This window comes from Dendropsophus ebraccatus, chromosome 1 (genome assembly GCF_027789765.1).
Source record: "Dendropsophus ebraccatus isolate aDenEbr1 chromosome 1, aDenEbr1.pat, whole genome shotgun sequence".
NCBI lineage: Eukaryota > Metazoa > Chordata > Amphibia > Anura > Hylidae > Dendropsophus > Dendropsophus ebraccatus.
In genome coordinates, this window is record NC_091454.1 from 88,592,513 (window position 1) to 88,609,093 (window position 16,581).

At 44.8% G+C, this 16,581-nt stretch overlaps 1 protein-coding gene across 3 annotated transcripts in view; it reads right to left on the reverse strand.

The window, feature by feature from the left end:
- The window catches only part of RASSF3 (Ras association domain family member 3), a 149,477-nt gene that overhangs the window by 34,484 nt on the left and 98,412 nt on the right, over window positions 1–16,581 (reverse strand). Inside the window, exon 1 of one of the 3 annotated variants that reach the window (XM_069974600.1) lies at window positions 3,320–3,573. The exons of the other annotated variants lie outside the window; for them this stretch is intronic. Coding sequence (XP_069830701.1) covers window positions 3,320–3,442 — 123 coding nt within the window. The 5' untranslated portion in view covers window positions 3,443–3,573. Of the gene's footprint in view, window positions 1–3,319; window positions 3,574–16,581 lie in introns of those variants that run through there. 3 annotated transcript variants of the gene reach the window in all.

Here is a 16,581-nt window from a genome sequence, read left to right on the forward strand (position 1 = left end):
TAAAAAGGACAAAAAGAATGTATATGTGCTATGTGACAGACATATACATTGAACATCAGTACTACAAGAATTTATCTGGGAAGCTAATAAACTAGACCCTTACCTGTACTGGCCTAAATAGAGGGATATAAGCAGTAAGCCAATCATGAAAGCAACATAATACCTTTATAACATACAGATGTCCTCAGCTATTCCTAAGCCAGTAATAACATCTACAAGGATAATAACTGTTTAGATGCATAACTCTAAAAAAAAACCAAAGAAAAGAGGAAACATATGCCTAACTGAAGTGACTAGGAAAGAGCCTTAGGGAGATTAGGGAAGGCTGCCGTCCTCATGTGATTTCACAAAGCCATCAGGCCAGGGGGCTTGTTTAGTCGTGAGCACAATATATTCCCTACATAAAGGGGCTTCAGAACCCCAGTGCATATGGTGTCTGGAAACACAGCAGGCCAGTCATGTATACTACAGCACTATAAACTGATCTGGGAACAGAAGACGTGCATTACATCTAAAAAAAAAAATGAGTGGAAACTCATCCACAGAATTAAAATAATCCATCAAGAAAGCTTCATATTAATATTACCAGTTTATAAAGTGCAAATCACAAACCTTCCAGCTTGCTGAACATGTCATCTAAATCAAACCACTCTAGGGTTTCAGCACATACCAACTGTGCCACAGTAAACTACATATAAACTAGGTATATGACTGGAGGGTAAGATGGCAAAAAAAACAACAACAAAAACTGCAGTCATATTCACATTATAGCACAGCGTGGGGTATTTTCACACAGGGAGGATCTGCAAAGAAAAATCCACAGCATTTCTTCTGCAAAATTTTACAATTACACTTGCATATTTTTAGCAGGGTATCTGTCCTGTGTGAACATACCTTTAAGAAGATTTATACATTTCAGAGCATGTTCTAAAAAAGACCACTACAGCATAAGAGTACTGAGCATAACTGGAAAGAATGGAAGTCAAACCTCACGATTACTTTGAACTTTCCACCCAAGATCTAATGTGCACCAGGACTTAAACAAGGCAGTGACTAGTTAAAGCATAAAGTATTCTACAAGGGGATTACCAAAAGGAGTCACAGAATACAGTCATTACTTCATCTCATATGTCTATACATGTGTATTGTACAGTAATACAATATACAGTGTTGATTTCAAAAGACACATTCATGGCATATCCCTAATGGCCAGTTGGTGGTGTCAAACTAGAGAAATTCCCACCAGGCGACCTTTGTTTGCATATACTAGGGATATCCTATAAATGTCTTTACTGAGCATCTATACACTGGAGACTGGCTATATTACCACTCTCTAAGGAAAGGAATAGGAGAGTAGAAGACTGACTGCGGCTGTCAAAATGGCAAAGGGGTATTCCCATGTCAACTAATATAGTTATACTCAGAGAACATGTCAATTTAAGTATTTCTGCATATATATTCTGCAGGTTATAAATACAAACACTATGGACTAGATTTATCAATCTAGGAAAAAAAAACTTTAACTTAAATATATTAGTTGACATGGGACGAGTCACCAGACTGCCATACATGTTAGATGGTTAGACGGTCATACCTAAATTGTCAGTTTTTGCTGACACAAGTCTAATGCATATGGTGAGCATAACTGCTGTATGGCAATCCTGTAAATGACTGGCTGCACAGATAGGGGAGGGGGGCAGGAAACCACATTAAACCAGTACATAAACATACAGGGCAGAGGGAATAGCTTTGCCAAATGAAAGATTTGAAACACCCTCAGGTTATTAGGAAGACAGCAGACACCAAGAATTAGACAGGAAGCTGCTTAGCATTATTAGTGGAGGGGACAGCTATGACAATAACCTGTTATCACCTGGAAGCTGGAGGAATCAAGTACTGCTTCCCCATTGACAGCTTGGATTAGCCATGTAAAATCAGAATCCCTATTACAGCTGTAGGTCCCATTTAATCAGGATCACAGGTCCATAAGATGGAGTCACTCTGACTTATTAGATCTATGGTGAATGGGACTTCAGGGAACCCTTCAGACTTTCCTACTTCTTCTAGCCATTCTGATCCTGTAAGTGTTGGTCTCATGCCAGGCAGTATCACATGGTGCCCAGTCCTAAATGATCACATAAGGCTTTTCATGATGTCAGGGGGCGGATAAGGGCAGCGCTACAGACAGACGACACAATGCTGCCGGTCATGGGAGCCTATGCCTATCTGATCTTAATCTTTTTACAGAAGATAAAGTGAAAGACAAGTCTTAAAGGGGTATTCCACCCATGCAGGACTAAGTACAGTTACAATATGTAGCAAAGCTCTTATGCTATATTTGCCACCCACTCACGCAAAAGAAACACATTCACCTGATGAGGACCCAGTGTGTGACATGGGATTGGCCGCAGCAGTCATGTGCTGATTCAGGACATCATGGTTGGGGCAGCAATTGAGGTGACACCAGGGAAAAAGTCCACCGCCAGGAGATCTGGTAACAGCTCCCCACCATGTACTCTACTCTACTGTATCCGCCGCACAGCTCCCCACCATGTACTCTACTGTATCCGCCGCACAGCTCCCCACCATGTACTCTACTGTATCCGCCGCACAGCTCCCCACCATGTACTCTACTGTATCCGCCGCACAGCTCCCCACCATGTACTCTACTGTATCCGCCGCACAGCTCCCCACCATGTACTCTACTGTATCCGCCGCACAGCTCCCCACCATGTACTCTACTGTATCCGCCGCACAGCTCCCCACCATGTACTCTACTGTATCCACCGCACAGCTCCCCACCATGTACTCTACTGTATCCGCCGCACAGCTCCCCACCATGTACTCTACTGTATCCACCGCACAGCTCCCCACCATGTACTCTACTGTATCCGCCGCACAGCTCCCCACCATGTACTCTACTGTATCCACCGCACAGCTCCCCACCATGTACTCTACTGTATCCGCCGCACAGCTCCCCACCATGTACTCTACTGTATCCGCCGCACAGCTCCCATGTGCAAATCTGCAAGGTGTGACAGTGTGCCCCTCACTATGCAGCTGCCATCCACCACCATATGCTGGAGACAGTCACCACTCTCTGACGACACATGTCATGTACTGCAACCACTCTCTGACGCCACATGTCAAGTTTGGTTCTGTCAAATTTGCACACACGCTGCAGGACGGGCCCGTGTGCGGGGGGACCCCACAACTGAGAGGGTACAGAAGACCCACAGAGAGACTGGTGTGAAAGCACAGAGCTCAAAACCCCTGAGGGTGGCCTATCTAGGGGCAGGACACAGGGAGCGCTACTCACATGCTGGCCCCGGGCTCCCCTCCACGGGCTCCTCTTGAACGAAGTCTTGGCGGTGAAGTAAAACTCTTCGGAGTCCTCCTCCAGGCTGCTGTATCCGCTGCTCATGCTGCTGCTCCACGTCATCTGCCTGACCCGCGGGTGGATGGAAGCGCCCACGTCCACTACATGCTCCTCCAGCCGGCCGGGCTCCTCTCCGCCGGTGACACCCTCTCCTGTGCGGCTGGGGAGACTTGTTTCCTGCACTGCTCACTTACAGCGGGCGGATCCCACAGCCGCGCCCCGCCCACAGCACGGCACGCAGGTGAAGCACGCCCCCCGCACTGACACGCGCTGCTCTCAACACCCCTCATACTGAGACAATACAAGCGCGCCCTTCTCATATGCTCTTATGTATACGCCTGATACAGTAATGCCGTGTATGCACACTCCTCACACGTGTACACCTTGCTTACTCACACAGTAATGCCGTGTATGCACACTCTTCACACTGTACACCCCAATTACTTACACAGTAATGCTATGTATGCACCCTCCTCACACGTGTACATACAGTAATGCCGTGTATGCACACTCCTCACGTGTACACCTTACTGACACAATAATGATGAGCATGCACACTCTTCACACTGTACACCCCAATTACTGACACAGTAATGCTGTGTATGCACACTCCTGACACGTGTATACCCCACTTACACAGTAATGCTGTGCATGTACACCCCACTGTGTACATCTCTCTTACTGACAGTATTGCTGTGTAAGCACACTCCTCACAAGTGTTCACCCCACTTACTGACACAGTAATTCGTGTATGCACACTCCTGTGTACACCCCACTTACTGACACAGTAATGCTGTGTATGCACACTCCTGTGTACACCCCACTTAGTGACACAGTAATGCTGACACACTCATTGCACATGTGCACCCCAATTATTGACACAGGAATGCTGAGTAAGCACACTGCTCACACATGTACACCCCAATTACTGACACAGGAATGCTGTGCGTGCACACTCCGTACCCACGTGTACACCCCCCACTTACTGACACAGTAATGCTGTGTATGCACACTCCTGTGTACACCCCACTTACTGACACAGTAATGCTGACACACTCCTCACACATGTGCACCCCAATTATTGACACAGTAATGTTGACACACTCCTCGCACATGTGCACCCCAATTACTGACACAGGAATGCTGTGCGTGCATACTCCGGACACACGTGTACACCCCCCACTTACTGACACAGTAATGCTGTGTATGCACACTCCTGTGTACACCCCACTTACTGACACAGTAATGTTGACACACTCCTCGCACATGTGCACCCCAATTACTGACACAGGAATGCTGTGCGTGCATACTCCGGACACACGTGTACACCCCCCACTTACTGACACAGTAATGCTGTGTATGCACACTCCTGTGTACACCCCACTTACTGACACAGTAATGCTGACACACTCCTCACACATGTGCACCCCAATTACTGACACAGGAATGCTGTGCGTGCACACTCCGGACACACGTGTACACCCCCCCACTTACTGACACAGTAATGCTGACACACTCCTCGCACATGTGCACCCCAATTACTGACACAGGAATGCTGTGCGTGCACACTCCGGACACACGTGTACACCCCCCACGTACTGACACAGTAATGCTGACACACTCCTCGCACATGTGCACCCCAATTACTGACACAGGAATGCTGTGCGTGCACACTCCGGACACACGGGTACACCCCCCACTTACTGACACAGTAATGCTGACACACTCCTCGCACATGTGCACCCCAATTACTGACACAGGAATGCTGTGCGTGCACACTCCGGACACACGTGTACACCCCCCACTTACTGACACAGTAATGCTGTGTATGCACACTCCTGTGTACACCCCACTTACTGACACAGTAATGCTGACACACTCCTCACACATGTGCAACCCAATTATTGACACAGTAATGCTGACACACTCCTCGCACATGTGCACCCCAATTACTGACACAGGAATGCTGTGCGTGCACACTCCAGACACACGTGTACACCCCCCACTTACTGACACAGTAATGCTGTGTATGCACACTCCTGTGTACACCCCACTTACTGACACAGTAATGCTGACACACTACTCGCACATGTGCACCCCAATTACTGACACAGGAATGCTGTGCGTGCACACTCCGGACACACGTGTACACCCCCCACTTACTGACACAGTAATGCTGACACACTCCTCGCACATGTGCACCCCAATTACTGACACAGGAATGCTGTGCGTGCACACTCCGGACACACGTGTACACCCTCCCACTTACTGACACAGTAATGCTGTGTATGCACACTCCTGTGTACACCCCACTTACTGACACAGTAATGCTGACACACTCCTCGCACATGTGCACCCCAATTACTGACACAGGAATGCTGTGTGTGCACACTCCGGACACACGTATACACCCCCCACTTACTGACACAGTAATGCTGACACACTCCTCGCACATGTGCACCCCAATTACTGACACAGGAATGCTGTGCGTGCACACTCCGGACACACGTGTACACCCCCCCACTTACTGACACAGTAATGCTGTGTATGCACACTCCTGTGTACACCCCACTTACTGACACAGTAATGCTGACACACTCCTCGCACATGTGCACCCCAATTACTGACACAGGAATGCTGTGTGTGCACACTCTGGACACACGTGTACACCCCCCACTTACTGACACAGTAATGCTGACACACTCCTCGCACATGTGCACCCCAATTACTGACACAGGAATGCTGTGCGTGCACACTCCGGACACACGTGTACACCCCCCCACTTACTGACACAGTAATGCTGTGTATGCACACTCCTGTGTACACCCCACTTACTGACACAGTAATGCTGACACACTCCTCGCACATGTGCACCCCAATTACTGACACAGGAATGCTGTGTGTGCACACTCTGGACACACGTGTACACCCCCCACTTACTGACACAGTAATGCTGACACACTCCTCGCACATGTGCACCCCAATTACTGACACAGGAATGCTGTGCGTGCACACTCCGGACACACGTGTACACCCCCCCACTTACTGACACAGTAATGCTGTGTATGCACACTCCTGTGTACACCCCACTTACTGACACAGTAATGCTGACACACTCCTCGCACATGTGCACCCCAATTACTGACACAGGAATGCTGTGCGTGCACACTCCGGACACACGTGTACACCCCACTTCCTGACAGAGTAATGCTGTGTATGCAAACCCCTCAATAACTCTGAATAACACAAAACCTTGTGTGCACACCCTCACATATGTTCTTATGTATACTCCTAACACGTGTGTACACATCGATTACTGTGTATACAGCAGTGGTATATTGTGGTTGCTAAAAATAAAAAGTGTGCAGCGATGTATACATACCACCATTCACTATTGTGCTGAAAGCAGTCCAGAGGTAAATCCCTGCTAGCATACGTCTTTGTGTACTAAGTAATGTACTATAGATACAAAGCAAGCACACCCTGCTCCTGAACTCCAGAACGGCGCATGTCTTCATCTATGACATTACTTCATCGTGCCCTGCTCCGGCAAAGACTTAAGGAAGAGAACCCAGCCTCAGCGCTGAAGCAGAGGAAAGCGGAGAGGTTTTTATTTTTTGGGGTTCACTAAAATACTTGGGGCATCCTAGAATATTAGGGCCCTGCACAGCTCTCACAGGTTCTGTAGTCAAATGTCAAGTGACACAATATGTATGCACACTGTCATATATGTTTATGTATACTCCTTACATAGATGTACTATACTAATGTATACACACTCCTCACATGGTTTCTCTAATGCTCTGTATACACACTCATCACATGGGGTCTCAGACTACTGATCAGGAGAATGATCGGGAAGAGGGCCGCGCTACAGCACGTCCTCTCCCCACTCTGTGTAAGAAAAAGAGAATTGGGATCCATAGAGTTCCATTATGAGCCTGACTTTTTTTTTTTCTAACACAGAGCGGGAGTGGACCACATTGCAGCATTTCCTCACTTACCCGTTTTCTCGATCGTTACGGGTCTACCCACTCAGACCCGGGGTGATCATAACTTTTGACATGTCTCTATGACATAAAAACAGAAAGTGCAACAGCAATTTTTTTTTTTTTATATCTCTATGACATGTAAATTTTTTTTTACAAACGACGGGTACACTGGTGGGCCCCAGTGTAAAATCTATGACAGGCCCCCTCAACTATAATGCTTCATTTATAGTACTGGTCTCCTCATTGAGTTGACTAGGGGCCCACTCAGGCTCCTGGGTCCTGCTGCAACCGTACAGTCTGCACCTTCTATAGATACTCCCCTGGTTTGAGGCCACTAGCTGTGCTCCTGTGTAGAGGACCGGGGGATGAGTGATGTGATGACATCCCATACCTTGCAATGTGACACTGCAGCCAATCACTGGCAGGAAGAGTGACTGCATTACATGCACAACATAGTCAGCTTCATTGCTGCAGCTGAAAAGCTTATGATTTTTCTGGGTTCCTAATACACAGATTATACACACAGTGATAGAAAAATGCACATTGTGAAGTAATGTACAGAGTTATGTCAGAGTACAAGGGCAGTGCACAATACGCTCATATACTGTAGTTATTTGGTTTCTTTTTTTTCATCAGATACATTTTTATTGAAAGTTTTTTAACATCTTTACACAAAAACAAAAAAGAAAACAATCAAAGACAGTGCCAATAATAAGAGAAAAAAAAAAAACAGACCAAGATCATGTATTTCCCCACGCAGGGGGCAACTGCAGGAAAAGGAATCAATATATGCGACAGTATATGCATCAGTACGTTGAGTCCAGACATTACATGGGCATTGTGTTGTAATCCATTAAAAGGAGTAGAGTGAAAATAAAACAAATTTATCTCACCACAGTGTCTGGTGCCTTCGTGGAAAAAATCTATATATTGTACCTCACACCTACAGATGTACATACATATTAGTTTATAACATAGTTATTTGTTTCTAGAAACCACTAGATAGCCAATATAGCCTTCATTACAGCTTTTTTACAGGGTGGTCAAGCAGAATTTCAAGCGGAATCCACCGAGCAGACGCCACTCATAAATTCCGCCTCTTCTGCTCAGTGTGCACGGGCCCTCACGGTGGGAAATTATCAGCTCCGCACCTGATGTTTGTCAGGAAAACCAAATGCAAAAATATGCAACTTTTCCCGATGCACGCCCTGCTTACCTGTTGTGTGGGCAGGGAGTGTGGCAATGTCCAGGGGGGTCCCTGAGTAGTCACGATTAACACCTGCTAGTAGACATAAATCATTGGGGGGGGGGGGGGGGGAGAAGATATTTACCGAAAGCTGCACATCTCTCAGTAAATCTGAGGCTGCAGTACAACAATGGCAGAAATCTATACCAGCTGGTGTTTATTTGTCACCATGTTTTGCGCCTGCCAGCATGCATAAGTCAGGCAGAGAAGAAGGTCTAACCCCTCCCCGCCTGCTCATCAGGCAAAGTGCAGTTTTGATAAATCTCCTGCTTTTTCTTTTAGGGTGCATTCACACATACAGGATCTGCAGCAGATTTGATGGAGCAGATTTGATGCTGTGCTCAATTCTTTAGATCAAATCTGCTGCGGATGCGCAGCAGAAAATCCGCTACGATACAGTGTGTGATTTGGCCCACAGTCTACAGGGGTCTTTTGCAGCACATCCTAGATATTTTTTTTTTTTTGCATTTTCCCTCAAGGCTTGTACCTGAAAAGATTTTGCATGTAAAAATCTGATGTATTTAAACAAAGGTAGGCCTATGCAAGGTCATTCCAATGTAAAGTAGGTAGTACAACCACCAAATGCCTTCTCCTCTAAGTAGTTAATCATTCAATGAGCTGTTCAATGCTACCTGCAATCTTATCAAAAGCAGCATGGTTCACTGAAACAAGCGGTCAGTAACAGCAGATTTCATCATAAAAGAGGTCATTCCAACTACAGATAAAATCACATAGTGTTCTCCTTTCTTATTGTTTATATAGAACCAACATATTCCAGTGCTGTACAGAAGTTGCCAACATTAGTACCTATGTCCTTATATGAGATATGGGCACTAGAGATGAGCGCAAATAGAGCGTACTCAAGTCCAATCGTTCAGCATTTAAATGTCAATGCCTGAAGATGTTGGATGCAGCCCTAGGGAGTCTGGGAAAACATGGATACAGCCATAAGGTGTATCCATGTGTTCCAGGCAGCCCTAGGGCTGCATCCAGCAACTTCAACCACCGGTAAACAAGTGCTAAAAGACTGGACGCAAGTACGCTCTAGTGCTCATCTCTAATGGAAACGCATATATGCCCATACCAGAAACCACTTAACCTATTGTGTTTTGCTATTGGGATGTGGAAAGAAACTGGAGAACCTACTATGCTCCTGATGCTTTTAGTTTCTGCATCTAAGGGCCCATTTACACTGAGTAAAAACAGGCGGAATGGACTTCAATGGACCGCCCGAATGATCTAAGGATCTCAGGCAGTTTCGCGCTCACTGTCTGTCTATAAAAGTGTATAACAGGCAGTGAGGAAGAAACGAGGGAATGATAGCTGAACTGAAAGGCCGATGCTTGCTTCTGCCTTGTTATCATGACGTGTAATACAGCCTTAAAAGGACAACTCTGGCGCTCCAGTTGGTGTCTTCATTTTTTCTTCACTTCCTGGTTTGGAGTTTCCCATGATGCACTTTGTCTCCTGTGATGTCTAACTGACTGTGTAGAAATGTTAGAGGGCTTACAGCTTGCCCACCTAATCATAGCTGAGCAACCTGAGTCAACTGACAAAGAAAGGCTGGCCTAACAGAGCTTAGACCAGTTTCCTCTTGATTATTTGTCATTGTCACGAAATGGCTGCCACAGAGCAGCCTGGGGTCAACAGTCATTAGGTAACAATGAGTTTACTTCACTTTCTGGTGGGGGTGGAGGGGGGAAAAGACAGGGAAGAGGGCAGATAGGTGATTGAAGCATATTACAAAGTTATAGAACTTTGTAATGTGTTTGAATTACTGGGAAAAAGCTTTTTACCGGAGTTGTCCTTTTAGATCAAAATTCGTAATTTTTTATCTTATCAATGGCACACTAACACACACACACTATTTTTTCCACCCATATCAATATTAACATTCAAGGCATAGCATGAGAAACATATTACAAACAAACTAAGATTATGGTTGGGGATTGAATAGGGTTAAGTCTTTCTTAACCAGAGTCTCCCTTTAATTCTAATTAAAGGGAATGTGTCTTTAGAAAATGAGTTATCAGAAAAAAAACAGATGGGGTGAACAGGTTTCTTGTTATAATCATTAAAGGGAACCTGTCACCCCCCGTGCCGGGGTGACAGGCTCCCGACCCCCGTTAGAGACCCCTATACTTACCTCATCCCACCGGGTCCCGCTTCTGGATTCGGTCGGGTCCCGGAGATCTCAGCCGCTGCAGCCCGGCGCGCGCGCTGACAGATGAGTCCAACGCTCATAGAGAATGACGGAGCGCTGGACTCTCCTGTCATTCTCTATGGGTGTTGGACTCATCTCTCAGCGCGCGCGCCGGCCGCTGCAGCGGCTGAGATCTCCGGGACCCGACCGAATCCAGAAGCGGGACCCGGCGGGATGAGGTAAGTATAGGAGTCTCTAACGGGGGGTCGGGAGCCTGTCACCCCGGTACGGGGGGTGACAGGTTCCCTTTAAGGGAGAAGTCTGGTGAAAATTTTTAATAAAGTATTGTATTGCCCCCCAAAAGTTATACACTTATTACGGGAAATGCATATAAACTGCTTTTTTCCCTGCACTTACTACTGCATCAAGGCTTCACTTCCTGGATTACATGGTGATGTCACGACCCGACTCCCAGAGCTGTGCAGGCTGTAGCTGCTGGAGAGGATGATGGCAGGGGGATGCTCAGTGTCCCTCCAGTGCCCTGTGTCCCTCGGTGTCCCTCTGCCATCATCCTCTCCAGCAGCCACAGCCCCCACAGCTCTGGGAGTCGGGTCGTGACATCACCATTTTGTCCAGGAAGTGAAGCCTTGAAGCAGTAGTAAGTGCAGGGAAAAAAGCACTTTGTAAGCATTTCCCGTAATAAGTGTATATTGGGGATTTGTATAACTTTTGGGGGGCAATACAATACTTAATAAAAATTTTCACCAGACTTCTCCTTTGACAAAATTCAAGCAATAGATGCCCTTTAAAGTACAGTGGGTGGAGGCATACAGATTGTTATGAGCTTAGCATGCAGAACTCTTGTTGTATAACACATATAAAGGCCCTACTGGTGACACATCAATGTTTGGCCATGCTGAACATACATGTGCATGGGAAGATTAAAAGAGATAGCCAAAAAAGTTAATTGACCCAAAAGCTAACAGCTATTAAAGGTGTATGGCCACCTTAACTTGTAAATATCTGTTTCAGACTTACTAGTCCCGTGAGGACAAAGTATAGTATATTGCTCAGTCTGATGATGCCCACTCATAACAATTATTACAAGTGATGCTATGACTTTATGAGCAAAGGGGGTCTTTCTTGTGGGACCCTCACAAACCTGACAAGAAAGGGGATGGAGCAGTGACTTTTGCCTTTGTGCAAGTAAAAATAGTGATCAGTGGGTTGGGACCCCCAAACAATCCTAGTTATATGCCCTGTCTTTGAGACAAGGATACTTCTTTACCCTAATCCAGGTCATTTTATACCTAAATTCTAAATACAACTTTTTGAGTATACCAACATCACTGAAAAACAATGACTCCAGGGCTCTATGTGAGAATTTTACATTGACAAAGTGTCACAGAGCTCATGAAAAGTGTATGTATTTCTGCACCCAGCAGGCACCTGATGCAAGGCGGCTGTCAAACCTTGACAAGGCTTTGTTTTTCTTCTTTCCATCTGGCTTAAATAAGATAATATCCTTAGGTAAACAGCTAGGTTATCTGTGGATGTAATGACCTCATCGCTGGGACCATAAACAGGATTAACCAGTTACCTTACAATAGTGAATGTACTACAGTTGGTTGCCTTGCTGTCATATACTCATGTAAATCTGTTTCCAAAACAAGTGGCATTGCACAATGATGGGTGTGTGGCCAAGAAACCTTCTCCCATCCATTTCCTTTTACCAGTCATTATGACTGTAAAAATTTACCATCCTTTCTTCTACACACCATATGATTTTATTGTAAGCTTACGTAGCCCACATGGCCATCTCAGCTTACCTGTCTGCCCAGCTCCTATTGTTAAAGGGATACTATCACCCCCCTTACTCTCGCTTCATTTCATGGATGGACAGTGACACCTAGGCGGGGCTTTAGGGCAGTTAGGCCACATCTCCTGGCTGGAGAGAGATGACCCAGCTGCTGTGTAGCCCCGCTTAGGTGACACAGTCCATCCATGAAATTAAGTGATTTTAGAGCAGAAAACAGTGAACACACTGAAGGAACCTGGTGTATATAGTTATGTAGCTGCAATGGGTGAAGACTTACAGTTGCGGTACAGACACACCAATAGAGCCCTATGTGATCCGCATTTTTTGCGGATGTTACGGACATTACCTCTTATTAGGTTAGTGCAGCTGGGGAAAATATGGCTTCTTTTTTGTGCTGTGTAGCATTGTATGGTATTTTATAATTGTCAGTGTGGCCCCAGTATCACCATGGATTGGCTGAAAAAGTTTAAGTATACAAGGTGATATACTATATATACATGGTAGCCATGGATGCGATATTGTTACATTGTTTTTACTGCTGGATAGGGTGGATTCATTGATCAGTTTGATAGATTTAGTATGATCAGTTATTATGCTTTTTAACTCCATCAAACTATAATGGGTCACAGAACTATAATAGAACTACATTTTGTGTAAAATAGAAAAGTGCTAAAAACAACAGAAACCTGATAAAAAGGAAATGTGAACAGAACCTGACTGTGACACAATGGGACACTGATCCGTGGTATCATAGAGGAGACCAAAACAAGTGGGCTGTCAAACTGCTTTGACAGCATTGCATGCAGGTGACAGACGTCACCGTTAGCCTTAGCCAAAATGTCACTGGCACGTTTATGTTACAGCCCATTCTCAGTCCCTTCCTCTGTTAAGCATCAGCAAAAGACAATGCAAGACAGACAGTGTGAATTGTGACAGGTTCTTATGCCTGAGGCTGCACAGCAAGACATTTTAGGTACATAAATGTGAGCAAATCTGACTGATGCTAAATAATAATATATTTCCCACAATTTCTCAAACTTTTTTTCTCATTCTTAAAGAATATGCTTATTTAAAATAATTTTCTAAGACATTTTCCCTGTATGTACTGTATGTGCTTGAAATCATTGGGTCTGAGAGATAGGATTGGGGAGTAACCTAATCTATAAGAAAGCAAGCCTCATAACCCAGTCAGATATGCAACAACAGCTTACATCAGTGTTGTGCTTGCATTCACACCATAATGAAAGGAAGGAAACCTGTAAAAGATCTGAAAGTCTTCATTGTTCTTAAAAGCACACAGCTTTCAACACCATTGTGCAGTGCCAAGGTCAAAGACAACTGAAGTAAGATCTTGACACTTTTGCCTATACCCTTACTGTCTATATTTCTATAAAAACATACTTGATTTTTATTTTCAGCAACTCAATAGGGCCCTGGATAGACAAATATATCCAAACACATCTTTTTTGTATGACAGAAATGCTCTGGGTGCATATGCTGAACATATTCATAGGCCCAATGCAGCCAGCATATCCAAAGAGTGTCCTTTGGCATATGCACAGTTGGTAGATGTAGGCATTTATATACATATCTGTGCTGTCTGGTTCCCCTGCTGCACTGGTTGGCTGCCCCAATGGCCGACAAATCTGTGTGTTTAAACGGACCTTAAAGCGACTCTGTACCCACAATCTACCCCCACCGGCCTGGAGTACCTGTGTCCTAGGTCTGTGACGCCTCTCTGTCCCTCCTCATCATTAGGATTGTCGCACGGCAGGATTTCTGCTATTCATTACTTGTCTGAACACAGCACATGTGCTGGATTGTTAAGGCACTTGTGCAGTGTTTAGACAAGTGACAAAGAAATACTGCCCAGGGGCATTCCTAGTGATGAGGAGGGTCAGAGAGGTGTTGCAAGTGTAGGGCACAGACACTTTAGGCCACAGCAGTTTGACACAGGGCTGCAAGTTTTAAAGTTGTTTTTTAGGACAATAACTGCATCACCTGCTGAATGGACTCCAGGACAGATCTTGGACTAAAAGCAGCTATCTGATACAAGCTGTTTGGGGGGGTCAGATTGTAGGTACAGAGTCACTTTAAGCCACAGGCTTACACCTTTTCATAAGTAAAACACGATTGTTAGGGCAACAGTTACTGGAAGTGTATAGGCAATTTTATAGGAAAGCATATTCTGCTGCACCTTCCTACTCCACAATACACAGTTAAAAAAAAAAAGCTCATGGCATACAGAGTCTAGAGAAGGGTTAGTTTAGCTTATGTTTTAGTGGTTCCTGATGGGGTTTGTGAATTTCTCCTAGCTGGAATAACAGACACCTGCAAAATTTAGTAGGCAGGATTCTGTAAAATAAATAAAATAGAATATATAAATATATATATATACACACACACACCAAGTCGTATATGTTTTTTAACATGGGAGTCTATGTATGGCAAAGGCTACAAAGTTCCTTTTGTCACAGCAATATGATGGAGGTATAAAAAGAGCTTTACATTAAGTGGCTGAAAACCTGTCCTAATCATGTTGAACTTGAACATACACACATGGCTCCTTAGGCTGCATTCACATGTTCCGTAAATATGGTCTGTGCACAGACTATTTGCTACAGACTGCACCTCAGAACTCCTGTCATCATTACTCTTTATGATTCAGTGAGTTGCAAAACTGATAAATCTCTACACTTCTATACTGACACATCTGTGACAGTACAAATGTTTTAAATGTTTTTAGGTTGAGCTGTATCCCTAATAAAGTATATACATGTTTTGCTACTAATTTTGGTGTGCACATTTCTATATACAGTGGTGCCTTGGATTACGAGCATAATTCGCTCCGGGACCGTGCTTGTAATCCAAATCTGCTCTTAAACCAAAGCAAATTTTCCCATAAGAAATTATAGAAGTGCAGACAATTGGTTCCACACCCCAAAAATAATGATTTATTTTTCTGAATTACATGTAAAACAGATGAAACAAAGATTAAGAAACAGCAGAATATGTGATATCATAAACTACTGTACAGTAATGGAGAGGATGGGAAACACAAGAGCTAAGAGAGACTGCAGGGAGCATGAAGGAATGAGCAGGACATATTTGGGCACATACATGCAACGCTCTCTGTCCGGAGAGAGAGGGGTTACAGCTATGGAGAGATTTCCCCCACAGTCCTGTCCCCTGATGTAAGCCCCAGCCTGAAGTGGATCTGCTATGATTTGGAAGGTGAGGGAGACTTCCTGGGTCAGAGTACAGTGCTGTAGACCCCGCTATGCAGACCATGCCCCTCCTCCACTCGCGCTCCCACCCAGAACATGGAGCTCTTAAACCAAAGCAATGCTCTTAAACCAAGTCACAATTTTGAAAAACTGTGAGCTCTTAAACCAAAACGCTCTTAAACCAAGTTACTCTTAAACCAAGGTACCACTGTACGTACTTCTTTGTTCTTCTCTTTTACATTATAACTTGCTTAAATACGTGTGCTGCCCCCGATTGCTGTATTGTTTTGTACAGTGGTGCCCGCTTTCTCTATACTGTCCAAGCACAGTAGATTTAACTCTTATGGAGCTCATGGCACCATAATGAATGATTATGCCTGGAGTTCTAAGGTATGATTTATGATTTGTAGAATATTGTCCGTATTTGCAGAACGAGTAAATGCAGCCTTAGAGGGGCTTCTGGGAATCCTTATTAGGTTGTGGATAGGAGTGTGTAAGCTGCACCAGACTTCTGAATGGTATATAGGGATATTTAGGATGTAGAAATGTAAAAAGTGACTGATTCCACTTTGGGTGCACTACTTATCTTTGCACCCAAAGACCTGCAATGGAAGTGTGTATCGTATAGTAGGATCTCAAGAGGTGGAAAATCTATTATAGAGCGATAGATGGATATGACAACATAAAATAAAGTAATATAAGTGCAATCAAATCAATGAATACACAATGACGAGCAGATATTTGCAAGGGCCATGTATGACAGCCACCAAATGAG